At 34.1% G+C, this 24360-nt stretch overlaps 11 protein-coding genes and 1 non-coding gene across 12 annotated transcripts; 6 read left to right on the top strand and 6 right to left on the bottom strand.

The window, feature by feature from the left end:
• Window positions 1-38: 38 nt before the first annotated feature.
• Window positions 39-2099, bottom strand: RCO1 (Rco1p; the record flags this gene model as incomplete). Its single annotated transcript, XM_003954715.1, has 1 exon — window positions 39-2099. The coding sequence occupies one exon, from the start codon at window positions 2097-2099 to the stop codon at window positions 39-41; it is 2061 nt and encodes a 686-aa protein (XP_003954764.1).
• Window positions 2100-2374: 275 nt separating this feature from the next.
• Window positions 2375-2815, top strand: SDD2 (Sdd2p; the record flags this gene model as incomplete). The annotated part of the gene is made up of 1 exon (XM_003954714.1): window positions 2375-2815. The coding sequence occupies one exon, from the start codon at window positions 2375-2377 to the stop codon at window positions 2813-2815; it is 441 nt and encodes a 146-aa protein (XP_003954763.1).
• Window positions 2816-3023: 208 nt separating this feature from the next.
• IRC21 (Irc21p) lies at window positions 3024-3509 on the top strand (the record flags this gene model as incomplete). The annotated part of the gene is made up of 1 exon (XM_003954713.1): window positions 3024-3509. One exon carries the CDS (start codon window positions 3024-3026, stop codon window positions 3507-3509), a length of 486 nt encoding a protein of 161 aa, XP_003954762.1.
• A 19-nt stretch (window positions 3510-3528) lies between these two features.
• ABF2 (DNA-binding protein ABF2) lies at window positions 3529-4143 on the bottom strand (the record flags this gene model as incomplete). The annotated part of the gene is made up of 1 exon (XM_003954712.1): window positions 3529-4143. One exon carries the CDS (start codon window positions 4141-4143, stop codon window positions 3529-3531), a length of 615 nt encoding a protein of 204 aa, XP_003954761.1.
• Window positions 4144-4808: 665 nt separating this feature from the next.
• KAFR0Atrna1G lies at window positions 4809-4879 on the top strand. Its single transcript has one exon. It is a non-coding gene; the product is annotated as a tRNA-Gly (tRNA).
• A 619-nt stretch (window positions 4880-5498) lies between these two features.
• TVP18 (Tvp18p) lies at window positions 5499-6002 on the top strand (the record flags this gene model as incomplete). The annotated part of the gene is made up of 1 exon (XM_003954711.1): window positions 5499-6002. The coding sequence occupies one exon, from the start codon at window positions 5499-5501 to the stop codon at window positions 6000-6002; it is 504 nt and encodes a 167-aa protein (XP_003954760.1).
• A 55-nt stretch (window positions 6003-6057) lies between these two features.
• Window positions 6058-7530, bottom strand: MOT3 (Mot3p; the record flags this gene model as incomplete). Its single annotated transcript, XM_003954710.1, has 1 exon — window positions 6058-7530. One exon carries the CDS (start codon window positions 7528-7530, stop codon window positions 6058-6060), a length of 1473 nt encoding a protein of 490 aa, XP_003954759.1.
• Window positions 7531-10685: 3155 nt separating this feature from the next.
• NAT4 (N-terminal L-serine N(alpha)-acetyltransferase NatD) lies at window positions 10686-11456 on the bottom strand (the record flags this gene model as incomplete). Its single annotated transcript, XM_003954709.1, has 1 exon — window positions 10686-11456. The coding sequence occupies one exon, from the start codon at window positions 11454-11456 to the stop codon at window positions 10686-10688; it is 771 nt and encodes a 256-aa protein (XP_003954758.1).
• Window positions 11457-14551: 3095 nt separating this feature from the next.
• KAFR0A01840 (uncharacterized protein) lies at window positions 14552-15796 on the top strand (the record flags this gene model as incomplete). The annotated part of the gene is made up of 1 exon (XM_003954708.1): window positions 14552-15796. One exon carries the CDS (start codon window positions 14552-14554, stop codon window positions 15794-15796), a length of 1245 nt encoding a protein of 414 aa, XP_003954757.1.
• A 1740-nt stretch (window positions 15797-17536) lies between these two features.
• Window positions 17537-18865, top strand: NEM1 (Nem1-Spo7 phosphatase catalytic subunit NEM1; the record flags this gene model as incomplete). Its single annotated transcript, XM_003954707.1, has 1 exon — window positions 17537-18865. The coding sequence occupies one exon, from the start codon at window positions 17537-17539 to the stop codon at window positions 18863-18865; it is 1329 nt and encodes a 442-aa protein (XP_003954756.1).
• Window positions 18866-19499: 634 nt separating this feature from the next.
• On the bottom strand, window positions 19500-20570 carry LEU5 (coenzyme A transporter; the record flags this gene model as incomplete). The annotated part of the gene is made up of 1 exon (XM_003954706.1): window positions 19500-20570. One exon carries the CDS (start codon window positions 20568-20570, stop codon window positions 19500-19502), a length of 1071 nt encoding a protein of 356 aa, XP_003954755.1.
• A 1694-nt stretch (window positions 20571-22264) lies between these two features.
• On the bottom strand, window positions 22265-23596 carry OSH7 (oxysterol-binding protein related protein OSH7; the record flags this gene model as incomplete). Its single annotated transcript, XM_003954705.1, has 1 exon — window positions 22265-23596. The coding sequence occupies one exon, from the start codon at window positions 23594-23596 to the stop codon at window positions 22265-22267; it is 1332 nt and encodes a 443-aa protein (XP_003954754.1).
• Between the last annotated feature and the right edge of the window lie 764 nt (window positions 23597-24360).

Here is a 24360-nt window from a genome sequence, read left to right as displayed (position 1 = left end):
AAACGTATATGATATAATGTATTTTGCTTGAGACTAAATTATGAATGTTCGTCATCTAAATTAAAAAATTTAATGACTTCATCTTTTGGCTTTGATTGAATTAGATGCTTAATCAACAACAATTGGCTCAGCTCATTTGACTCTAATAAAACATTTTCACTCATCTTCTTGTTAAATTCTTGACTTTTTAGGGCTGGCTTCTCGGTTTTTAGTTCATTGCCTGCAAGATTACATAATTCACTAAAATCCCACAGCTTTCTCATTTCTCTGTTTTGATCATTACTAATTTTGAAATAAAGTAAATGACATAAATCATTAATATTCACGGCGTTCTTTGTATCCTCATTTCTTGAACCATTATGCTTTTGAATATTAGTTAATTTATCGATTAGATTTTTTTGTAAATTAAAATCATGGATCTTTTGAATCTGTTTATAATTGAATATTTTATTTAAAAAATCCAATTTAATAGAATTTTCATTTAAAATGGGCAATTTGTCATTTTCAAAATCATTCACTACAGTCTTGCTGATTGAAGTGATTTCATCTAGTAACTGAACTTCGATATTACCGTCATTTTCAAAATGACACGATTGCAGAGCATTGAATTCATTATCTTGATTGCTCAAATTCCTATTTCTATCATTAGTTGTAGATGCATGTAGAGGACATTTCCATTTGTTACCTAAATTTTTTAAGGATGCCCTTGGTACATTTGGGACACAGTCGAGGTGCCACGGTGTATTGCAGTAATCACATTTGATCAACAGTCGTGAGGAACCTGGATTGTCCCATGTTCCCAATTTTGTTGTCTTACATTTATAACAGATTAGCAAATTATTGTTTTCATCATAATGATTTTCAGGATAATAAGAGTCTAATTTGGTTACACTCTGACCATATGCAGATTCGTACAATTGCTTATTGGAAAGTGGCAGTTTCAGGAGATTGGAATCGATATAATTGCCCTTTTCGTCAGATTTAGTTGATTTGAAAATTGACCTTATGGAGTTCGGTAGGGAAAATTGCTTTGGATTAAAGCTCTCTGATTGAAATAAGAGTTTGCCAAATAGATTTGTACTATGCTTGGAATAAAGATCATTCAAGAAGTTTAATTCGTCTTGTTTCACCAATTTTGCGTTTAAGTGGGTATTAGTGTTACTGTTATTATGATTGGTATTATGTGGCTTGACCTGGTACTTTGAGTTGAAAGTACAGCTTGGACACGACCAGTCACCTTCGGGTAAATGATTAGGGTCTATTGGTGGATCTAAACATAGAAAGTGGAAAGATCTTGGACACGTATCGCAACACAGGAACGAACCAGTTTGTAAACATGCGGAACAAAAATCGTCATTATCAAAGTCGGGTATGTTATCAGCATCACTGTTCTCTTCTTCTTCTTCTTCTTCTTCTTCTGTTGTTCTAATCGATTTTGGAGCGTCAAGGGTGCTATTAGAAGTTGCCAATAATCTTTTCTTCATTTCATTTAAATTTGACTCTTTAAATTTGATATGTATATTTTTAGAAATTGGTTTATTAGAGTTATCAATTGTTATATCATTTGGGATCTCATGACCATCCTGCAATTTGTCTGTTTGCCTCATATTACTTGGTTTGACTAAATTTTTAGATTCCTTGGTTTTCAAATTTGGTATATACAGTCGTGCTTCAATGCTGCTTGCAAAGGAATCATCGTTATTGTCATAGTCTTTATCTTGTTCCTGCTTTGTCATAAGTATACCAAATTTATTGTTACTGTTATCGCCATTAGTAACACTAGAAGTTATTCTTTTAAAATTCCATAATCTTTCCTTTTTAATTTTGTCTGTGGGCCCTTTATTCAATGGGAGACCTGTTGCCACATTCAAAATGTCATTGTTGGCATCGACTGAGTTCTCAAATTGCTTATTTTCCGTACTGTTGTTATTCAATTTGGGTGTTGGCTCGTCATAATCACTAGTTATAATCTTCCTTATCTTTTTCAAATTGTAATCGATATTTTGGGATGAAGATCTCTTAGGGCGCCCTCTTAACGACTGGGAACTTGAAGAAGGGGTCATAACAGTTGCCGAGGGGGATGGATTGGGCTTGCTCATGACTTCTATGTACGTGTAATAGGCTAAAAACCCTTCTATATCTATGTGCTGTATTTTATATGGTTTGACTTGATTCAACTACTAAGAAAAAAAATTTCAGATATACCCGTAAAATCATTCTAAACGTTTACCGCGTATCTTGTCAGTTATATCGAAAATTTGAACTGCATATTAATTGATGAATTATGGATCAGAAAGGAAGATTACATTGTACAACGTCTTGTGTTGTTGGTTCAAGTGGCTGAGTTGCAGAAAGAGAACGGGATTAGTGAGAGATGGATGCTGAATTACAGGCTTTAAGAGAAGCTAGATTACAACAGCTTAAAAACGGTGGCGGTAGTAGCAGTACTAACGGTGGTAGTGGCAGTCGTACTGAAAATTCAAGAAGTAGTGCTGAATCCATCGGTTCTTCATTGGTGCCATTTTTAGAATCTAACGCTATGGAAAGATTACAAAGAGTTGCCCTTGTGAAGCCGGACAGAGCCTTGGCCGTGGAATCTTACTTAAAACAACTTATAGGTTCAGGTCAATTACGCCATAAAGTTAGCGAAAATGAAATTGTATCAATTCTAAATAATATATCACAAAGTGATCAAAGAAATCAAAGCAATAAAATCATTTTCAACAGAAAAGATCATAACAATCTGGAATTTGATAACGATAATCGTAACATCAAATCTAACGATAGCGATGATGAAGATGATTTTTTTGATTAATTAATTACTAATCGCCATATACATCTGATAAATATAACTGTACATAGAAATTTAATGAAAGTGAAATCTTGAAAGACAAGCAAAAACGTAAAGAGTGAAAGTTGTTTTTTTTTTTGATCTTTCTCTCGTCTATTTATATGTCTCATCTCTTTCAAAGATTTTTATCAATTCAGTTGGGCAGATCGTAAATCGTTAGTATTAATATCGTATGCAGAGTAACCGGTTGAATGTAAGCAAGCCGATTGCACCCAGTAGAAGAGGCGTGAGACTTAAGCCCGGGTACAGTCAACTGGATTGGAATAACCTGGTGCAGACCAAAGGTAGTAGAGGTGAGCTGATTACTGGAGTGAATGAATTGCTTGTCGATTCTGAATTCCAAAGAATAAATGGACATCAGCAGATGAGGTTAATTGAAAATGGAGTGCCACTGTTTAGAATAAGAAATCCTTCTATAAATATAAATAAGAAGATATTACAGAGGCATCAAATATCAAAAGAGGATTTCTGGGGTGTTTATAAAGGTAAAGTCTACAGTCTTTCACGTTATTTGGAGTATCATCCTGGTGGTATTGAAATTATACTCAATAATTGTAAAAAAAATGTGGACATGACCGCCATTTTCAATAAATATCATCCATGGGTTAATATGGAAAGATTGTTAGAAACTTGTTATGTAGGTATATATATTGATTAAATTTTTTAAATCAGCAAATTCAATTAAATTTTAAATATTTTGAATTCCAATCTTGAAGATTATGCCTATATTGATTAACATATTTTTCCTTTTCCGTATTATTTAAATTCGACCATTTGTTACTTATCACTTGACTAATTTCACCAAAAGTTAAATTTGGATTTTCTCTAACAATAGAATCTCTAATTTCTTGAGTGAATCTAACATAAGGTGGTAATGGCTTCTTTGGTGGTAAATTTTGTTTAATAAATCTACCTTTAGCGACTTGATACTCTCTCAATTCTCTAGTAAATTTATCTCTGAGAGATTGCTTCTCAAAATCATTGAGAGTATTCCATTTCTTAGCTCCTAACGCTGCAATTTCTGTCACTTTAGCATTTGGATTTTCTCTGACTAAATCATCTCTGATGGACATAAAATATTTGAAATATGCCGATGATGGTCTCTTTGGACCATTTTCCTTCAACTTTTGTTTCTTTAATTGATTTAAAGTTAATTTTTTATCTTTAACAGATCTTTTCGTGGTAGATAAGTATCTGAATAAAATGTTATTGGTGGAAATTGCTGTAGTTTTAACCAAACTATTGATACCTATGAAATTCAAGGCATTTCCTGTAATTATTTGAGTCAACATGGTTTTTGTTATTAATCCGTTGTTCTTTTGTGAGCAGCTATTACGTCTTCTGCTTTGAAATGTATCAATGATTAACCTGTATCTTTTTTCTTCCTTATTTATATATTTGTTTTGTTTATTTCATCGCATTCGACTTTTGTGAACTCTCACCGAAATAGACGGCAAGAAAAAAGAGGAAGAGAGAAGACATCTCCGCTGCTGCTCTTAGCCTCTTGTAATTCTCACGATGCGAGGATTATCCAAGACTTCGTACGTACGTTTCTCCCGAAAGATGTCACTGAGATCAAGCCAAGATTTAAAAGTTCAACCTCATCATTGGCAAATCGCATGTATAAATAAATTATACAGTTGCTAGATAAGGTTTCATACGAATGAGCATGTTTTATTACGCGCGTAGAACAAAAAGAAGGTACTTGAGTGTCGTCCACGTAAATCATACATGAACGCACTCTGAATAGTAGAAAACTAACAGTATATGAAGACACAGGGTCAGTGAGATGCTGTGATGACCCCGTGTGATGGGGGAAACAAGACGAAGAATGTAATGTTCTAGAAGAGTTTTATCTTGAAGGCCGGAGAAAAATGTCCAACAGTGGAGTAGAGGTTATTTTCCTTTATCATTTTTTTTCAATTACCCTTAAATATTCAAACTTCAACAAACATAGGCGCAAGTGGTTTAGTGGTAAAATCCAACGTTGCCATCGTTGGGCCCCCGGTTCGATTCCGGGCTTGCGCAATTTTTTTCCCCATCACCCAGGGATACCAAGTGGTACTCACGAAGATGACCTCCTTTTCTGCCACATCCTCTGATTTCAATTTTAATACGACTATGATATAACTGATATTGAACCTGTATGTGTCGTTTACTTTTTGACTGGTAGAGGCTGAGAGAAGAAATTTAAAAAAGATGGCGTTAAAAGACCGTGACGCCGAAATATTACAGTAATGAAAATCACCAAAAAATTAATTAAACGAAAATCTGGTAACAATAGTCGTAAATTAATAAACGGAAATATTGCTCATTAATTAGACGCGCTTATTTTAATCAAGCAACACCATTTTTATTACTGGTATTTTTGTTATTACTGTTCCTGGCACCATATAGCGATAGCATTATACATGCCACCGGGTAATGGCATAGGTGGCTGACTACGTAGCCTTCATCCTCGCTTATCTTTTTCGATGAGAGAAGGAAAAAAAAACACTTAGCACAGAAATGAGGCGGTCTTGACAAAGAAACTATACCTCTATTTAAATAAACTCATTGAGTGCTTTGTTGAAAGAAGATAGACTAATTCAATTAATCATTTGCATACAAACAGGAGTACACAAGATTCAACTCAATTAGAAAAAAAATGGCATTAAGCATCAAACAATTCATAAACGTTGCCGGCATAGTTAAAGATCTTAAAAGCTTCAATTTTAGTGTCTACGGTAGATGGTTCGGTTACATTAATATCATATTGTGTATTGCACTAGGGATATCTAATTTATTCCACGTCAATGCAGTAATTGCATTTGGTATTATAAGTATTATTCAAGGGCTAATAATTTTATTCATTGAAATTCCCTTCCTTTTGAAGATTTGCCCATTATCTGATAATTTTGTTGAATTTATCAAAAGATTTGAAACTAATGGCTACAGGTGTGTCTTTTATCTTGTAATGGCCATAATACAATATTGTTCTATAATCTTAATGGCTACAAGTTTAATAGTAGTAGCAATTTGTTTAACAGTTTCTTGCGCAAGTTATGGTATCGCTGCTTTTAAAAAACAAGAATTTCAAAACACCAATATTATTAAAAATCCAACTGACACTGATTTCCCACATGAAGCTGTCGTTAGAGAAATGTTATGATATTTTACATTTTTTATACCTTCTATATAAATAACAACTATTAATCAATTTGGTATTATCCCGGAATATTACTATTATTACTATTGCTATTGTGAGAATCAGCAGCACCCTTATCATTATCATTATTATCATTACTATTACTATTATGGTTATCGATTAGTTTGTTGATAACTTTCTTGACATCATCTTTATTTATTACCCCAAGAGATATAAGATTTCTGATATCGTCGGTATCATTAAGTTTTTCTCTATTACCACCATTAACGCAACTAAATACTGCATTATTTTTCTTCAATTCTATTACAAGATAGTTTGAATGCTTTAGTTTCATATGCTGTAAAAGATTGTCTTTACGTTTGTGCCTTGAAAGACACCAGGGACAAAGAAACTGTCTTTCTGTTGAATGTGACAATAGATGTCTCTTTAACCAAGATTTTCTTCTAAAGGACTTTTCACAAAGATGACAACTATGAATTAAAGTTAAATTGCCACCAATAACATTACTACTATTGTCAGTATTGTCACCATTACCACCAGCATTATTACTATCGTTGTTATCTTTGCTGCTATTGGCGTCGTTTCTATATTTTGACTCATTGGGCTTGCTTTCGATGCTATGCATGCTATGTTTCTTTTCCTGTATTAGTATATCTTGTTTTGCTGGCACAGTACTGGTACTACTAGCATTGGGTTGAGTATCATTGCCACTGACAGTGAATGGAATTGTAGAAGAATACAAAGGTTGCTGAGAAGACAATTGATACACGTGAGGCCTTTGATTATTAGCATAAGGAAGATCATTATAAAATTGTCTCTGTATTATGAATGGTTGAGTACTTGAGTAAGGATTACTATCTTGAAGTTCACTGATATTTTTGCTGGTATTAATAGGGCCCCAATGATATATGAATGGAGAAGTGTTGGCTATATTATTACTACTATTCATTTGATCATTATTTGCCACTAGATTTGTTCTGTTAGTAGTTGCTGTAGCAGCGATGTTAATGTTAGAACCAGAAGTTTGCGTATCTTGTATATTTGATACTGATGGCCTGTTGAATTTTTTGTTATTCATCAAAGAATTATGAATTGCATTTTGGTCATTATTCTTTTGTGGTTGATGTTGTTGTACAGGAATATTTGATGGATAAAATTGCTGAGGGAACTGTTGCTGTTGTTGTAATGGATATTGTCTATTTTGCAAATAGTGTTGATTATAGAGATTATTGGGATTATAGTAATACTGAGTATTTGGAATATAGTTATAATTATTATGGTTATATGGGTAAGCGGGAACTATATTTGTTGCTACCGCTGTATTTGGGACAGTAGTAGCTATATTATTGTTAGGAGAACAATCATTATTAGGTTTAATTATCATTTGACTGTTATCATTATGATTTTTATTATTTTTTTTACTTTTATTTTTGCTTGCATTTTCACTATTTTTAAAGGATGGATCTAGTAAATTTGAACTTAATTCAGGTTTGATTATAGTTGGAGGAGATTGATTATTCCAATAATTCATATTAAAAAGATGAATTTGAGGAAATATAAACCAGGAACGCACAATCAAAGGGGAAAAAAATTCAGAAATTTGTACTTATTCAATCGAATCTAATTGAGAAGATGTCTTTTGCTTTTTTACTTCTTAGTTTCTCCTCTTCTTTTTGGGAAGATAACAAATATTAGAGAAAGATTTCAATATGAAGAAACAAAAAAGATCAGTCTTGAAAGATACCTTTTTTTGTTCTTTCTCTTGTTTTTGTTCTCTTCAAAAAAAATTTTACTTCAATTTCTTTCTCTATTTTCTCTTTGTTGGAGTTGAAATAGTAGTGATCTTATTAACCAATCACAGTGTCAGTACCTAGTATAACTGATTTTTATTCTGAAATTTTTTCTGAAGAGGTAGAAAGAAAAAGTAGACTAAAAATTGATTTAACCGATGTTTCTAAAAGTTTTGACTAATGTAAGATTGGGTTTTCTTCAACTTGGTTAAACTTGTTTTTCCGTATCTTGCAAGTAGAAAATATAATTGTTCTCAAATAATAATTGAAGAGAGATTTGAGTTTTATGTCTAATTTTTGAACGGGAAGAAACACCGATATATGAAGAAAAGTGAACAAAGAGAGGCTAAGAAGAAAAAAAGGTTAAAGGAAAATTAAGACTTCAAGTATAAATTTCCAATTTTATGAAATAAAAGCGTCGGTCAGTATTGCCAATTTAAGGAAATTTGAAACCGAATTGGACTTCATTGAAATGATAAAAAAAGAGAGGGAGAGAGAGAGAGAGATAATAGAAATAGGTTACTACTAATTAATTGTTTGTTTATCTTTACTACCATTACTATTAGTTTTCCAGTAATGTAATAGAATTGAACTCCAAATGTTCATTTGCTATTTTTCCCTCAAAGGACCTTCAGAGAAAGAAAGGGAGTGAATGAATCTCATACGAGAAAGCAACTAAGTGACCAATGAAGGAACTGAAATAATATTGATTCATAAATCCCCAATAAATTAGTAAGTCTGTTGCTGTTCTAAGCAACCATTTTATCAAAAATTATGATTGTCCAATCAATTCATAATGAAAATCATTTTAAAAATTGTATTATATTGATTCAATTGCTTACTGTTATTACTATTTGCGATAATCCGAATTTGCCTTTTACAATTTTTTTCTTTTGGTAATCGGCCAAAAAATTTGTTTACTTTTCAGTTCAACCATCTCTTCCTTGTTTTAATGCGCATCTCTATTCCTAGTTGTCTCTTTTTTCGATTGTTGGTACTTTGATTTCTTTGCTTCACTTTTCTTCGAAGTCTCGCCCCCATTCCATTTTAAAAGTTCTCTATATTTTCATTTTTCGTTCCCATTGTACCCTCACCGCTACTACTGTCTGTCCGCCTGTCCATCTGTCTCTTACTTCATCTCCCCCACGGACGGCCGCTCAATCTGTCAGTCGATTTTCTCTGCGCATCCATTCTTCGTCCGCAGGGAAAAACAGGAGAATAAGTTATTTTTCCTGATAATCTACCAAAATAAAAGTGAAAAAAAGCGTTCGTTCAGTTGCCAATTTTCTGTTTATTTACGCTGTCATTTTTGTCCATGGGACAATTCAAATTATTGGTACCGATCGAGAGGGCTAAGGGAAAGCGTGTCAACACCTGGGAAAAAAAATTGTAGCCACGAGCACGGACAAAATGGCCGTCTATCATGTCATGACGAGTGTCCGCACTACGCACATTCTTCCGTTTTGAATTTTGTCCTTTTGTTTAATCTAAGAAAATCCAGTGGAGAGAAGAGGTACGTGTCATTTTCATATGCAACCGATACTTCTCATTTGACAGCTCTTCGCAGAACGCATCCGGATATTAGATTTAACTGACAATGTGAGAGAAAAAATAAGACTACGGAAATTTTTTAGGCTTGGAAGAACTCTGTGAGCGGTAGATATCACCGCACCGCACCGCACAGCCACGCCAATAATTTACGCTGCGGCTTTTCTTACAGCTCCCTCTAACTTGATTCGCCCTTTTTTTTTCTTCCCCCTTTTCTCCAGCCTCCAGGCTGTATTGATTCATCTACGGCCATTATGACAGGAAACGTGACGCAACATCGATTATATCATTGTAACAAAAAAAAAAAAAAAGGGTAAGAGAAAATAAGGCACTATACTTCCCGGATCTTCGGGATATTAGAAACAGCCGTAGAAAATACTGTGCACGTCATTTTCTTACCTGTATTTGCCTGACACTTCCTAATTAAAATTTTTTGGCTTACTTCCTATCCAATTGGCAGGTAGACAGATCTTGAATGAAGCAAAAGTTCTATTTTTCTTTTTAGATGATTTATTTCAGTAAATAAACTGACTCCCGAACAAGTACTGGCAAAGAACCTCAAAAACGTGATCATATCATACCCTTCTTGAAGACAATAAGGGTCCCAGTATTTCTCCCTCCCCCCCATCAATCGAAATTTTCGGGATGTCGGCATTATCTATCTCACCCAACTCACTGTTCCCTTCTTCGTTAGTTTCATTTCTATTTTTACAACCATTTCCTTACAATATGATAAGTTATCCTACAACGAAGTTCCCTTTCATTTGCTGTCTAGAAAGTCTGCCCGGTTTTTCTTGAATTTATGTCCGTCATCTTTCCTTCGTTTGACCCTTTTCTTTGAAGTTTGAGAGGTAAAAAAAGCCTAAAATTGGCCATTTTGGCTCACATAAGGTCCTTCACATCATTTTCTCGGGTTGAGGACACACAATTATAAGAAAAAAGGAAAAAAGCTGAATTTTAAGCTACCACCGAACGATAGGAAAATCTATTGTATTCAATACAATAGATTGTTTAATAATTTGGAATTTAGTCGTTTTTTGCATATCTCTTTTTTCCGTGAAAAATATATTAATCAATTCTTAAATCTCCAGAAATAAACGAATCATCGAAAGAGATACTCTGTCGGAATTAACAAGTCTTGAGCGTAATAAAATTTTGATCGATCGTGCATTACGAAATCATGTGCCATCCGGAAGAATGTACTTATCATTATCTCCTAGAGAAGCAACTTTCAGAAGATCAATACAAACGCGCAGCTAAATTCTTCTACATTCTTCCCCTGGATTTTGCTTATTCCGTCTCATCTTTCACTATAAAAGACTCCATAAAGAGACATTTTTTTCTATGCTTACACAGGTAAATATAGCAGATAATAAATAGGCTTTCGAACCACTTTCAAAGTCTTCCTATTAACCGAAGTTCTTGTTTTCCTACTCTCAATCTTATCAACCTCGTCTTTTGGTGACCCATAGGTGAATTTCATTCCAATCCTCTCGTAAAATTTAATAGCTCTCTTATTATCACTAAATACGGTCAGCTGAATACCAATCAGTGGGAAAGCTGGTCGTATCTTAACTTGCGCAATTTGACAAACATTTGAAAGTCCTTTGATTAATCTTGTACCCAATTGACAGCCTCTATATTTCTCGATCAATTGGATTTCATACAGGTATATCACACTGAATTTTCTTATGTCATCTACAACAAAATCCTCCTCGGTTAACATAAATGATAAAAATAAAGCGCAGGTTTTCTTTTCTGCTTCTTCTTTCCAATAACTAACGTAAATCAATCCTGGACTCTTCATTTCAACTAATTTGTTCTTCTTCCAGGAATCATTATTATCGTATATCTCTCGGGAAATCTTCTCATATTTATTGCCAAGATTGTTATCTAAAATTTCCAAAAAACTATCGAGCAACTTAGAACCAATGCCTTCAGTAAATTTCGTCAAATCATCTTGTTCATTAATGACAGAATCGCTTTCTTTATTTTCTTCATCCTCTGATGCTATATACAAGATTTTCCTCTTTAAATTTTGGCCCTTTGTCCTCAATTCTTTTGGAAACTCATCACTAACTATCTTTAGGAACCCGTTAAATATCTCAATGTTTTCCATTTAATGTAACTCAGTAATAATCCAAATTCTTCTCTCGTTTGCACCGTCGATAGCTCATCTCATGGAACCCATATATTTTCTTTTTTTCAGTCTCTCTCGTTCTGATTTTTGAGCTAAATCTTTTCCCACTCTCTTTTTTTCAGTTGCCTCATTTTGAATTTTTCTCCTTTTTTTCTCCATGACGTAAGAAGTAGCATTGAATCACGTGGATGGTGGGTCAGCTCGACATATGTTATTTTTTACATCAACTGCCATCGAACTTACGATACTTCCCGAATAGACGGATCTCTATCTTCGCTTTTTAGTTCCAATATTTACATTGATATAGTTTACTCCAGCCCCCTATAAGCTCACATGTCATGGATAAAGACAGAAAAGTGGAAAAAGAAAGACAATTTTATTGAACCCCATTAAAATTCATGTGCTCGAATGGGGCATATCATTCTTTTATTTTTTAACTTTTTTCTCATATTTTTTTCTTTTCTTGCCACTGATCTCTTAAAATTAATTAACTTCGACACTAAAGAGGATACCGCACCTCAGTTTAGCGTATATTCTTCTTAGAATTGAAAAAAGACCGCTAAGCAAATGCAAGACAAAGAGAATAACAATTTAACAGCTCTTATCAAGTTGTAATAAACGAAACTTAAAAATGATATTACTTGGTACTTATCATCGAACTTACTTTAGCCATGTTTACGATCCTGATTGCAAGGAGCTGCATAATTAATTATTCCAAAACGATTTTTTTTCGGATGAGTTATAGAAAACAAGAGCACAATGACATACTATTAGCTCTGCGTAAAAAGAAGCAGTCGGTTACTCTTTTCGTACTTTAACTTTTGCTGTCTTCGTTTCACATGGTGAACTAACCTACGTTCCCTCCTTACCAAAAAAAAGGATGAAGAGAACAGGCATGTTTTAAATTGCATCCACAGATAGCAGCGCTCAAAGCATTCTGGAATGTTGATGCAAATAATAATATCTACGATGAGATGTTAAAAAAACAAGGAAAGCATGAAAAGAGTCCGATAGCTATTATATTTGGTGGATTATATCCAACAAAAATTAGATTGCTTCCATCCCCTCCTTTGTTTACATGGAGTATAGCGGCCGTGTTTTTGGAGTTGTTGCTTAGTTTAGTAATAATTTTGTAAGCAAGTATCGCAAGTATTACCTACTCCTCGGATTAGAAACTGAAGATGGCGTACTGAGAATTTATGCATGCGAATAGAATAAATTCTAAGATGCAAAATACACGACAAGTTGCAATATTTTACATTCTGTTTCAATATGTAGCGTAAGTAGTTAGATGTAAGAGATGTCACAGAATATATGTACTATTTAGGCAATAGCTCGCTTGCTGCAGTCAAGCAAAATCAAGTGCAGCATGGCTTAGTGCTAAAGCTAAGTTTTAGAGAGAAAAAGAAGTATAAATTTTAAACTTTCCATTTCTTTACAATTATATAATCGTAGAAGCTTCCAGTGGAATTGCGAAAGAAAATACTCAAGAACAGTTGAGTACCATCTTTGAATCGCAATAAGGAAAATGGAAGGAAAGTCAATTTCTTATTAGAAACTGACGAAGTTACAGAAATGAACGATCTAACATACAACGTCAAGTATGGAGCAGAAATGAATTGAAAAAGAAAACAATATGTTTAATAATCGCGTTATGCGATATGCAGTGAATTGTAGCCGTTGCAACATTCTATTGTTTAAAGATACCTCAGACTTGTTTAAGACTTCAATCAAATTCTACATGCTTCACGTTTAATCCTCCCCCCCTCCTTCTTTTGACGCGCATTTACTACTTTTTTTCCCTGCGTGCCTACCCCCGTGCGACTTTAAGTAGTCTAATCGAGTAAATAAAATGTGCGTGATTAACATTCGCGAAGAATTCCTAGTAGTCCTTATTCATACTGAGAGGGTTTGCTATAGGAAAAGAAATAAAGAAAAAAATCATGAAAAAGCATGGAAAACATGCAACCATTAACAGTAAAAAAACAGAAGATGCATCTTTTCTAGGATACAAATACTTGGAAAATAAACATGTAGCTCTACAGAGACAGCTCTACAAATCGTTTGATTTTTTACTCTTTATTTATCATGTAACTAATTGAATCTTCTGTCAAGTTATTTTATTTCTTTCTTTTTGCTGAAGTGTGTTTTTATGCTTTTCTCTTTTCGATAGCATTAAGAATGAACCCCACGATCCTGAATACTAGGCAATACTTTTCTCTTTCTCTTGCTGTCTCTTCTGACACGGATTTGTAATAAGGACGGACATATCTGTGCTGTAAAATGTCAACCTTGCTGCCTTTAACTTTAATAGTAATACCTTTCAGAGTTATAGAGTAGGCACAGAGAGCCATACATACAGACATTAGAGATCTTGCTAGAAGACACTAGGCAAGAAAAAATACCGGATTTTTTGAGGCCTCTAAAAGTTAAGAAAAAAGCCTTAAAAGAAGGCACTGTTTATATCTTATTATGCCAAGGATCAAAATTTCCCTTCATAATAGAATATAAATATCGAGAAGAGGTCAACTTAATAAAGAGATTACTAGCTGCAACAAAGGCAACTTAGTGCTAAAATAAATTGATACAAAAAAAAAAAATAGGATTATTAGGAAAGAAGTGAAAGAGAGACTTCTTCTGATATAAGTCATTCTTCCATAAATTCTAGGAAGGCCCTCATATGCAATAATCCATTAATCATTAGTTTTTGTTCCTATTTTTTTTTTTTATTTTGAGACTATATTTGTACTACAGTTTGATCTAAAGTAACTGAGAATAATTTCCATAAATTTCAACAGCGCTTAATATTGCTTTGAAACATTAGACAGCATACCAATTTTCCATTCTCCAATCTCTTTTTTAGAAGAAAAGTCTAGTATACTTTACGAAGCCATTTGATTGTTAGAAGGAAACTAGAATATAGTGCCCGTGTGTACACTTACGTTGAAAGCCAAGTCCGAATACTTCTTGTATCAACTGCCATTTCAGACAGAAATTAATAGCTACCTTCTTTTTTTATCCACCTTGAAAGAGAAAGCGCAAGACAGGAAAACGAAAATAGAAGAAAAGGAGTCATGACTAGGATACATAATGATGAGAATTTGAAATCAGAAAAAGGTTCTCTTAATTATCTAGTTAATGGTCCAACGATATTGAATGATGAATCAGACCCATTGACTAAAAGTTCCATTGTCAAACCTGTCTTAGAGAAGACACAGTTACCAGCGAAAAGTTTCAGTATTTACCAAGATCATAAAACGGAAGAATTTGATAATCATATTGACTTACCTAGACTTGTAACAAATAATAGATCTTTTTCTGAATCGACAGTCTCCGAAAAACTGGGCTTGGGACGACAGTCTCTTCCAATAGCGGGAAAAGCATATGAATCGATTGAAAATCAACAAGCCATTACCTTATCTAATGGGTTACACAAACCAACGTTATTACATCCTGTAAATAATCCCTCTGAAATGCAAGCAGCACAGCATTTAGCGTATGGAGCTGCTAGCGAGAAATATTATAACGCTAATGGATTCGATCAGACTCGACGCGGTAATATGCTTTCGCTTGATAATACTGGCCTATTAGATAATAAGCTAATCAGAAGAGCAACCTCTTTTTCTCCATTTTTAATTTATCCTTCACCTACAGTCTATCAATCAATTGATCAATGTCATGTTGTAGGCTCTCACTTACCGGCCTATATTGCGAACAATACGACAGGTTTACTTAATGAACAAAATTTGAGCCAAAGCAATGCTATGGTAGGTTTTATTGAGAACAGTCTGCAACAAACATCAAATTCTTCAAAATATGGCATGAATGGTGATTTAGATTGTGACAATGTAGCTTTTCAAAATAATCAATTGATGGCAGGTCCCATATTTCAACAATCTTTGAATATACCACCACATTACAGATATAGTTCTAATGTCCAACCAGTGTACTTGACTCCAATTCAAAGTTGTGGTTATGCTAATTCGCCACTTTCATACCAAAATGGAATTTTCACTTCTAATAACGGCTTAATACCGGCAGATAACCAAGTTTGGACCAAAAAGGTGAAGAAAAAAAATCAATGTCCAATCTGTGGTAAAACAGTGACTAGATCTAGTTCTTTGCTTCCGCACATGTTTGTACATACTGGGGACAGGCCGTATCTCTGCAAGTGGCCTAAATGTGGGAAAGCCTTTAATGTCAAAAGCAATATGAATAGACATTATAAATTGCACCTAAAAAAGGAAAAAGAGCAAAGAGAACAGAGTGATGGAGTAGAAACAGCTGAGACATTGAGTCCCCTTCAACGAGAGCAATGAACCTTTTTAAAATCACTAAAATTATTGCACGGTTACATCATCAAAAATGGTTTACGAGTTCTTGAATTACAAATATTGCTATCCATATTGGCTTCTGATGTTCGGTAAAAGTTTACCTTTAAATTAGAAGGTTTGAAGGATTAGAATAACTTTTTTTTGATTTCAACTTTTTCGTTTATTCCTCTTTGGAAATACAACTTGTGTAAGATCATGCTACTTTAGGATAGCAAATTTTAATTCCCATAACTAAAAAAAATCAGTTTTGCATACCGCTTTCTGAAAAGCGAATGGAGATTGTTTAAGTGAGCCATTAAGGTTTTTGACTTCGTATTAGGAACAGGTTGCCACGTAGAACTCGCTCATATAAATGAAATGCATTCAGTTCCATTCAAGGATTGACGGAACTAAGAAGAAAAGTTTCCAGAAACATCTGCTATTTCAGACTAATTGTTGATCAGATTAACTATTATCTCAGACCAACTTTTACTTTTTCAATATAAAACTAGAGAGTTTTGCTGGTTGCAGGTAAGACGTGCCTCTGAGAATAATTGACTCAAGTACAATGGTAGGTACGTTTTGAAAATTGTAGCACCGTTGTTGAATAAAAACAGTAGCGTAAGTATGAACTTTATAACTTTACGATTACTTAAAAAGAATGAGAGAATGCGAAATACTCTCTCTTTTCTATGGACAATTCGCGAATAATTTTTTTCAATTAACACTCTTTCTAAGCCATAAGGCAAATTGTGTTGGTATCTTATCGCATTTTATGTGCAACTTTATTGATCTAGGTGGTAACACTTTATAATGCAATGATATTTTCTTAAGCTAGAATGCATTTTATATAATACGTGCATTGTGCGTTCACTGACCTTAATATATAAATAAAAGATTGTACAACATTTAATACATTCTAACGTGACGTGTCGAGGATTCACATCGAAAAAAAAAAAAATATATCTGTTAGTTTCATGGCTACATTATTGATCTAAAAAACTAGTAAATGCTTTCAGCTACGGAGATTCGGAAACCTTATTTACAAGACTTGACGAATACTTGAAAGTAATCTGGTTATTCATTTTTCCCACCGCATATTACTATTTCGTTATGTAAGTCAATTAAATAATGTAATTAAAAATAAATGTTTTATATGTTAAAGATAAATGAATAGTTCAAAATAATGTGCACCAGAAGTTTCTTTTTCAACAGATTTCGGAAGATATGTTTAATCCTATAAGCAGGCCAGTCTGTTGTTACGATTCAAAAATAACGTTTTGTTAAATCATCTTATATTTTAATGAAATATTTAAAAGCTATCTCTAAAAAAGTGCACTTATTACTTGATTACAAGGGTCTCCAACTTTCATAAGACAGTTATACAGTTATATATAGTTGCCAGGCTATTTATTACCTATCATAATTCCTTTTACACAACGTTTTTCCTTCAATTTTGCTCAGTACGTATTTGCCATGACGCAGCGTCTGTTTGGTAAGACATCTTTTTTTTTTTGTTAGCGAATGAACTTCTTTCACATGGCGGAGAACGACGTCCTCAACAAGTTAATCAAAAATCATAACAATTAAAAGGCCCTTCCAGCTATCGTTTAAAAGGTAAAACAAACGAACTGTTTGATATATATACATAGAACAAAACCTGATACAACAAGAGCGATCGGCTAACAAAATCCAGAGATCTGTTCCAATAATTATAGCTATTGCATCGTACGAATAAATGAAGGAATGAACGCCTTATCTTACATCACAAATCATGTGCAACTACCATTCAGCAAACTGCGAGATAATAACAAAGTTAAAGCGAATATTGTACCTGAAAATATCGTAGGCAAAAAGGATTGGAGTTCTATCTCGAATGATCAGAAAGGGACAATCACAAGAGAAAATGCCTCTCCAGAAAAAGGGCTTTCGAGTGTCAAAGATGCACACAATCAGAATGTAGAAGGTGCCATACACATAAAGCAACAAATACCACGAAAAAGAATCACTATCTTATCAGTTTTTGAAAAGTTCAACCTTTTTTCTTTGCTAGCGAACATTATTCTTTTTGTACCAAGATATTTATTCCTAAACCCACTTATATATGTGTGGTTCATCCTAACATTACCTCTTACCTTGGTGGAACGAGGAATTAAGTTAAGAGATCGTAAAAAGAAAGCAGAACTTCGGGGAAACTTTGGAGAAAGTTCTGAATTATCACCCCTGCGTTCTATATCTGAAGTGGGAGAAGAAGATCTCTCCACCAGTGATGAATTTTTCCTACAGCGAGACACTATCAAAGGTTCTCTACTAAGGGCAAGTTCTGACAAGCCACCAGTCTTTCAACGATATAAATCTACCATTAAACAAGACCATGAGGCTATGAATACTAACATTTTTGGGACAAAGAAAATGGGTCGATTCTTATTCCCAAAGAAATTAATACCTAGATCCATTTTGTGTAATGAGAGAAAAAAGACACTCGTAGTAGATTTAGATGAAACTCTTATTCATTCAGTCTCAAGAGGTACAACGCATGTAAATTCCTCACAGGGTCACCTTGTAGAGGTTAAGTTTTCAATAAACGGCATTTCCACCTTATATTATGTTCACAAAAGACCTTTTTGTGATCTATTTTTGAGTAAGGTTAGTAAATGGTATAATATCGTCATATTCACTGCTTCAATGAAAGAGTATGCTGATCCGGTAATCGATTGGTTGGAAGGCTCATTTCAGGGAAATTTTGCCAAGAGGCTCTATAGGCATAACTGTTTGTTGAGAGATGGTGTCGGTTACATAAAAGACTTGAGTGTTTTGGTGAACGCAAATCATGCACAAGATAATAAGACATTCCTGCCGGTTGAAGGGCTTCATGAAGTGATTATAATAGATAACAGTCCAGTAAGCTACGCTTTAAATGTTGACAACGCTATCCAAGTAGAAGGCTGGATCAGTGATCCAACGGATACTGATTTGCTTAATTTACTCCCAATTTTGGAGGCTCTAAGATATACGACGGATGTAAGAAACGTACTGGCTTTAAAAAATGGTGAGAAAATGTTTGAAAATGTTTAATCAAGTCAATTGGAGCCATATACAGGATGAGTTTCCTAAAGTAAACTCATATATTTGGAAGTAAGACTTTTTATCGAAAGTGCATTTTATCTTTAGTACAATGAATCTGTATTCCTGGCATATTTTCTATCGCATATTTATATTCTTGTAGGCATAAAACTTCGAAATAATTATCTGTATTTTTATCTTTTTTTTTCGGTAATAGAAGCCAAAGCTATTTATTTAATAAAGCCCTGATCTAATGGTTAGTTTTATAAAGTTGAAGCTCAGCTAAATAAAAAAAGTTAAAAGGCCTAACAGTTCTATGATAATAATAGTGACAAATAAACACAGATAAAAAATTACGAGCAGCGCCAGAAATTTTTTCCGATGGGTACGACAAAACTTTTAATTTATTGAGATATTTTATATATTTTACTTAAACAATAATCTCTCAGTCAATCTTAAAAATTACCATCTATCCTGTATGACAAACGGAAAATCCCTCCTGAATTATTCCTCTTGGAAAGTTCACCAAAAGTTACTCTTTCGTTAGGCGGAAAGACAGAAGAAGAAAACGAAGTGAAATAATTATGCATACCAAATTAAGAATATATATTTTTTTCAGAGGATATATGATTTAGTATGAAATGGGTCAAATGCCTAGGTACCATTTCATTCTTTCATAGACGAGAAAACTACAGGCGACCATTGGTGTCACCTTAATATAACCGATGCTCAAACCTACAAAAAAACCTCTCCACCCCCTTTCGGAGTAAATTATGTTGGCGATACTGGAAATGCCTTCGAATTGATGCTTATACATGTTGCGTGGTGATAGAGTACTAACCTGTAATCTTCTTCTGATGATCTCGAAGGGATATGATGCTGTCTGTGCTGCCATCCCAGAGAGGCCACCAGCGAGTAATTCTGCCCACGTCTTTAGTGGTTGTCTTTGTTTCTTCTTCATAATTAGGGCCCTCTCTTTTTGAGAAAGAGGAAGTACTGTATAAGGAGCGAGAGAACTCTGCTTCAATATATCATGCAAAAGATCATGTGCAAAAAAGGAGACACCTGCATACGGTATCATACCTAAAATGGTAGGTACAAATCCACGATAAAAGTTGCACCAATGTGAAAACCACAGGGGAATAAAAGATTTTGATGTGAGGGTGCTAGAGGCAGGTTCCGAATATATAGTTCCAACAATATGCGCTAATTTTACCCTCTTATGCTCGGTGATATATGCTAACCTTACACGAATCAAATCAAGTGGATATGTCATAAATATACTACAAAGACCTGCCAACGAACCGCTTAACAATCGCCTTATATGTGTCTCGTAATTATTTGAAGGAATTAGAATACTTCTTATCTGTTCGTAGGCCACGAATTTGACTGATGCATAAGGAAAAATTCTGATAAGAGTCATAGAATGCCCTTGATAAAAACCTCTAATACCATCATTTATCCCTATATGCCTTGCCGCCTCTATTAGTCCCACCAAAGACCCTGAATATTTAGTATAGTGAGGATTAGAGGTTTGAAACAAAATTTTTATTCTATCAAGTGGAGCAATTAACGTTTTTGCACAGGAACCAGAAATACCTCCAGCCAAACCCGATCTTAGTACATATTCGAGGGAGCTTCTGTTCAGAACTAGGACATCTCCCGATTTCGCATTATTGTTAGATGGATTTTGCGATCTGCAATTTCGCTTGTCCATGTATAATGTAGTCGTTTAGCAAACTAGTGATAGTCCTTAATGTGTCCAGGGCTATTATTAGTACAATAGGAAAGAAGAGCTTCGAGAAATCAACATGCTCCTACGGCAAATAGCATGCGATATAATCTAGCTTTTATTTCTGATTTTTATGATTTTCCTTTCGCAAATAAAGCGCGATCAATTATTGACCATTTTATCCAAAACTATTTCCCGAACTACTTAAACAGCGGTACTGGTAAATAGGTACAAATAAACCAAACCAAAATAGAAGAGAATCTGGTTGCAGAACTATTGATTATTCAATCGATAACCCGAGAGGAAATACACATTTTCTAAGCCATTTTAATGTCGTAAGGGAAGTATGTATGATATTGCAGCCATCTTATATAGTAAAATATTCGCAAAATGGTAAGGCAGGTCGACTTAACCTTTGACATAATGCTAAATGTTGTAATTTCCCAAACCGGCGTTTAACCGACTACTGTCCTTAAAACAATTCTAAAAAAAACTGTGCCCAAAACATCTTATTGAATCCATTTACTCAATAATAGATAATTTTAGCACGTGATTGAACTATTATTTTTTTTATAAAATTTACAAATAATAAAATAGACTTTGTGTACGTTTGCCGAAGCGATAAAAAAATCAAAACCATTTTCTTTAATCTTTCTCGCTTTCCTTCTTTATTAGAATAATTGACGCATTGTTTTTAGTGGGAAACTCTTTTGACCTGAAATAGATACCCGTAGGTTAGGAAAGATTAACATTTATTGTTGTACCCTTGGGGATTTTATTTTGCTGCTTCAGCCTTATATATTCGTGGTTTGGCATTCATTTAGTAGTATCTATCGTCAAGCAGATGCATAACTTAAGTGAAAGAATTTATTAGGTCATGTGTGAGATGAGTTAATTGATTGACTTAAGTAGTGCTCCTATGGTATTAGCTGAGACAAAGCAGTTATTAGTTTATTCAAGGTTTCCATACTTTATTTCTGAGTCCTACACCTTGCTGCTTCAAGTAATGTGATAAGCTTGCAGTCTTCTCAATCGAGGTAGTGAGCTCAAGACAGTTTCAGATTTTGCGCATTAAAGAAATAGCCAAACTGAATTTCGGAGTGATAGTTGCAAAAAATGAGCTCTTCATCATCTTTTCAGTTACTTGAGAGGCAGTAAATAACAGATGGAGTATACTCTAAAGATAGGCTATGAAATGATCGACGGTCCTTATACTCTTTTGAAAAGAAAAAAATTCTAGCAAAAGAAAGTATACCAAACTTATAAAGTTATTGTCATAGCGAACTAGCCTTGATAGGTAGAAAAACTATATCCCTTGGCAAGCCATAGAGGGCTTCACAATTTTTCATTAATGTCACTATTAATTCCGTTTCTATACGATAGAGGTTAAAATTTGGTTTGCTTTATGGTAAGAAAGAAATCCGGTTAGGTGTGCTTATTTCGTCAAGCCATGGCACCGGCGATTCTATTTTTAAAGAGACTCATAAATGCAAGCTTATAACTGTGCGAAATTTTGCTCAAATTTATTCAAAAAGTAATATAGAAAGTTCTTTTAAAGATGAGATAAATCTTAACTTTAGGTATTTACAAATACAGAAAATTAAAAATGTTTTTGAGTGCATTAATACAAAACTTAATAGCTTTCTCCCTACCCAGTCCAAACAGGGCCCGAACGATACTTAACTGGATAGTTGAGAAAGCTGCTTTTCCTGAATATGATGTTTCTTATATGCAGGAATTGAGAACTTTTCAGTGAATTTTTGGCCCGGTAATATTGGAGCAATTTCCAAAATGCTTTTGATTTGTTCTTCATAATCATCACCATCAGGAATATGCTTATAGATATAGAAGTCAAGGTCATCTTCTGGCTTACCGTCTTTGAAAAGTTTTGGATGAAATTCTACGCCATCGCCTACTCTTTTTTTCGCCAGTTCTCTCTGGTAATTCTCAATTTTAAGCTTCTCATCCGTTGCAACCTCATGATTACGGGCTGCCAAAGCATCGGTTACTTTTTTCCATAATCTTCTTGATTCGTATTCCCCCTGTTCTTTTAGTGGACGAACTTGTGGTACAGAACGGACGTCATTATGAGTATCAAATAGAATTACCTTCTTAGCATTTTTAATTCTGAGGTCTCTAAAATACATAACATCATTCCATTTACCTGAAATTTCATAATATTCCTTACCATTGTAGTCCTTAATTATACCTTCTATCACGTCGTAAGTTCCTGATATAAATCCCTTAGTTTTGAAATCAATATCGACGTAATAATTTGGTGCCTTAATTACCATGTGGTCACCTAATTCAATTCTCATTTTACCGAACAGGATGCCTCTTGCGTACATATTTGGTTGGGTCAAGGTATACTTTTCAGGGTTTCCTTTTGAGTCCTTAATATCGAGAAATTGTAAAACTGTCAAACCAGCCATCATAGCAGCTGTTGAATTACCTAAAAATCTTGATTTTGGAATGACTACACCATCAACTCTGATATGAGACTCTGGAATCATATAAAAATAAGCAGATTTGGGAGGGTGGTGGCTCGTTTGCTCGGCAATATAGAAGGCTTGTTGCTTGTTTGGAAGATCCCAATAGGCAGTAAAATGCTCACCAAGTACAGGATTAAGCGGTTTTTTTACTGCTTTTGGGGCAATATGCCAACCAGCCAGATACCACTTGATAACCTTGATAAATCTTGTTAATTCATCTTCTTCTAAGTGTGCATCAAGTAAGATACTAGGAAATTGTAATTGGTTGGTGATTCTTTCTAGCATTGACTTTTTTTCTAAAATAAATGTTGGTAAAGTCACCCTTGATAGATCACAGCCTGGCTTTAACTGAGCAATGATACTCAATATAATATTTTGACCTGATTCATCGTTTTCATCTATATCGTCTGTATCAACAGTTCTTGCAGCCTTACAGTTGATAGAGTTATTAGAGCTACTTAAGTTAGTTGATGACGAGGCACTATTGGTGTTTGAAAGTTTGAATTTTCCCAATGTCATTCTTATTAAACTAAGCTCCAATTGCTCATATATTTAGGAAAGGGTTCAAGTAGATAGTAAATAACTGTTACTATTTGATCTGGTAATAATGAGGATGACGATTATTCTGCAGGTATATATCTTATTTTTCTTTTTTATTTTCTTTACTGAACGGACCTAAAGATGGAAACTATGAGAAGTGTCCAAAAAAAAAAACCACTCGACACGTGCAAAATAACATGGCAGCTAGGAACAGGAACGGCTGCATTTTTTTTTTCAAAGGATAAACGTCACCGATTGATGATTGGTGACAGATGACATCTCAGAGAAAGTGGACGTTTCTTACGTTAATTTGATTAATAATGTCAACAATGAATGGTCGTAGTAGGGCCGAAGAATGAGAAATCAAGTGGCTCCCTGCCAATTTCACTTTTTGTCATGCACAATGAGATTGGGTCATTGTACAAAACGTCTATGTAAGGCATTGATTATATTTAGGGACGCCGCCCATATGTAGAGATCCCATGTAGTAGATATATGAATAGAAATAAAGGCTTAAAATGTGTGCTACAACTCTTGAACATTAATGAAAATATCCTCTTTGCCAGTGTATATTGTCCAAAAATCGATTTAGCTGCAAGTTTTCACAACGGAAAATGAAAGAATCTACTAGGTGATCTTAAAGCTGACCTATGAATATGTTCCATTAAGAGGGTACTATCACGAACTTTTGCTTAAGAGATGCAAGTCTTTGAAGACGCATTTTATACATCTCTAAGTCATCG

This window comes from Kazachstania africana, chromosome 1 (assembly GCF_000304475.1).
Source record: "Kazachstania africana CBS 2517 chromosome 1, complete genome".
Classification (NCBI taxonomy): Eukaryota; Fungi; Ascomycota; class Saccharomycetes; order Saccharomycetales; family Saccharomycetaceae; genus Kazachstania; species Kazachstania africana.
Note: the sequence above shows the minus strand (reverse complement) of the source record. Positions and strands in the feature narration are given on the sequence as shown.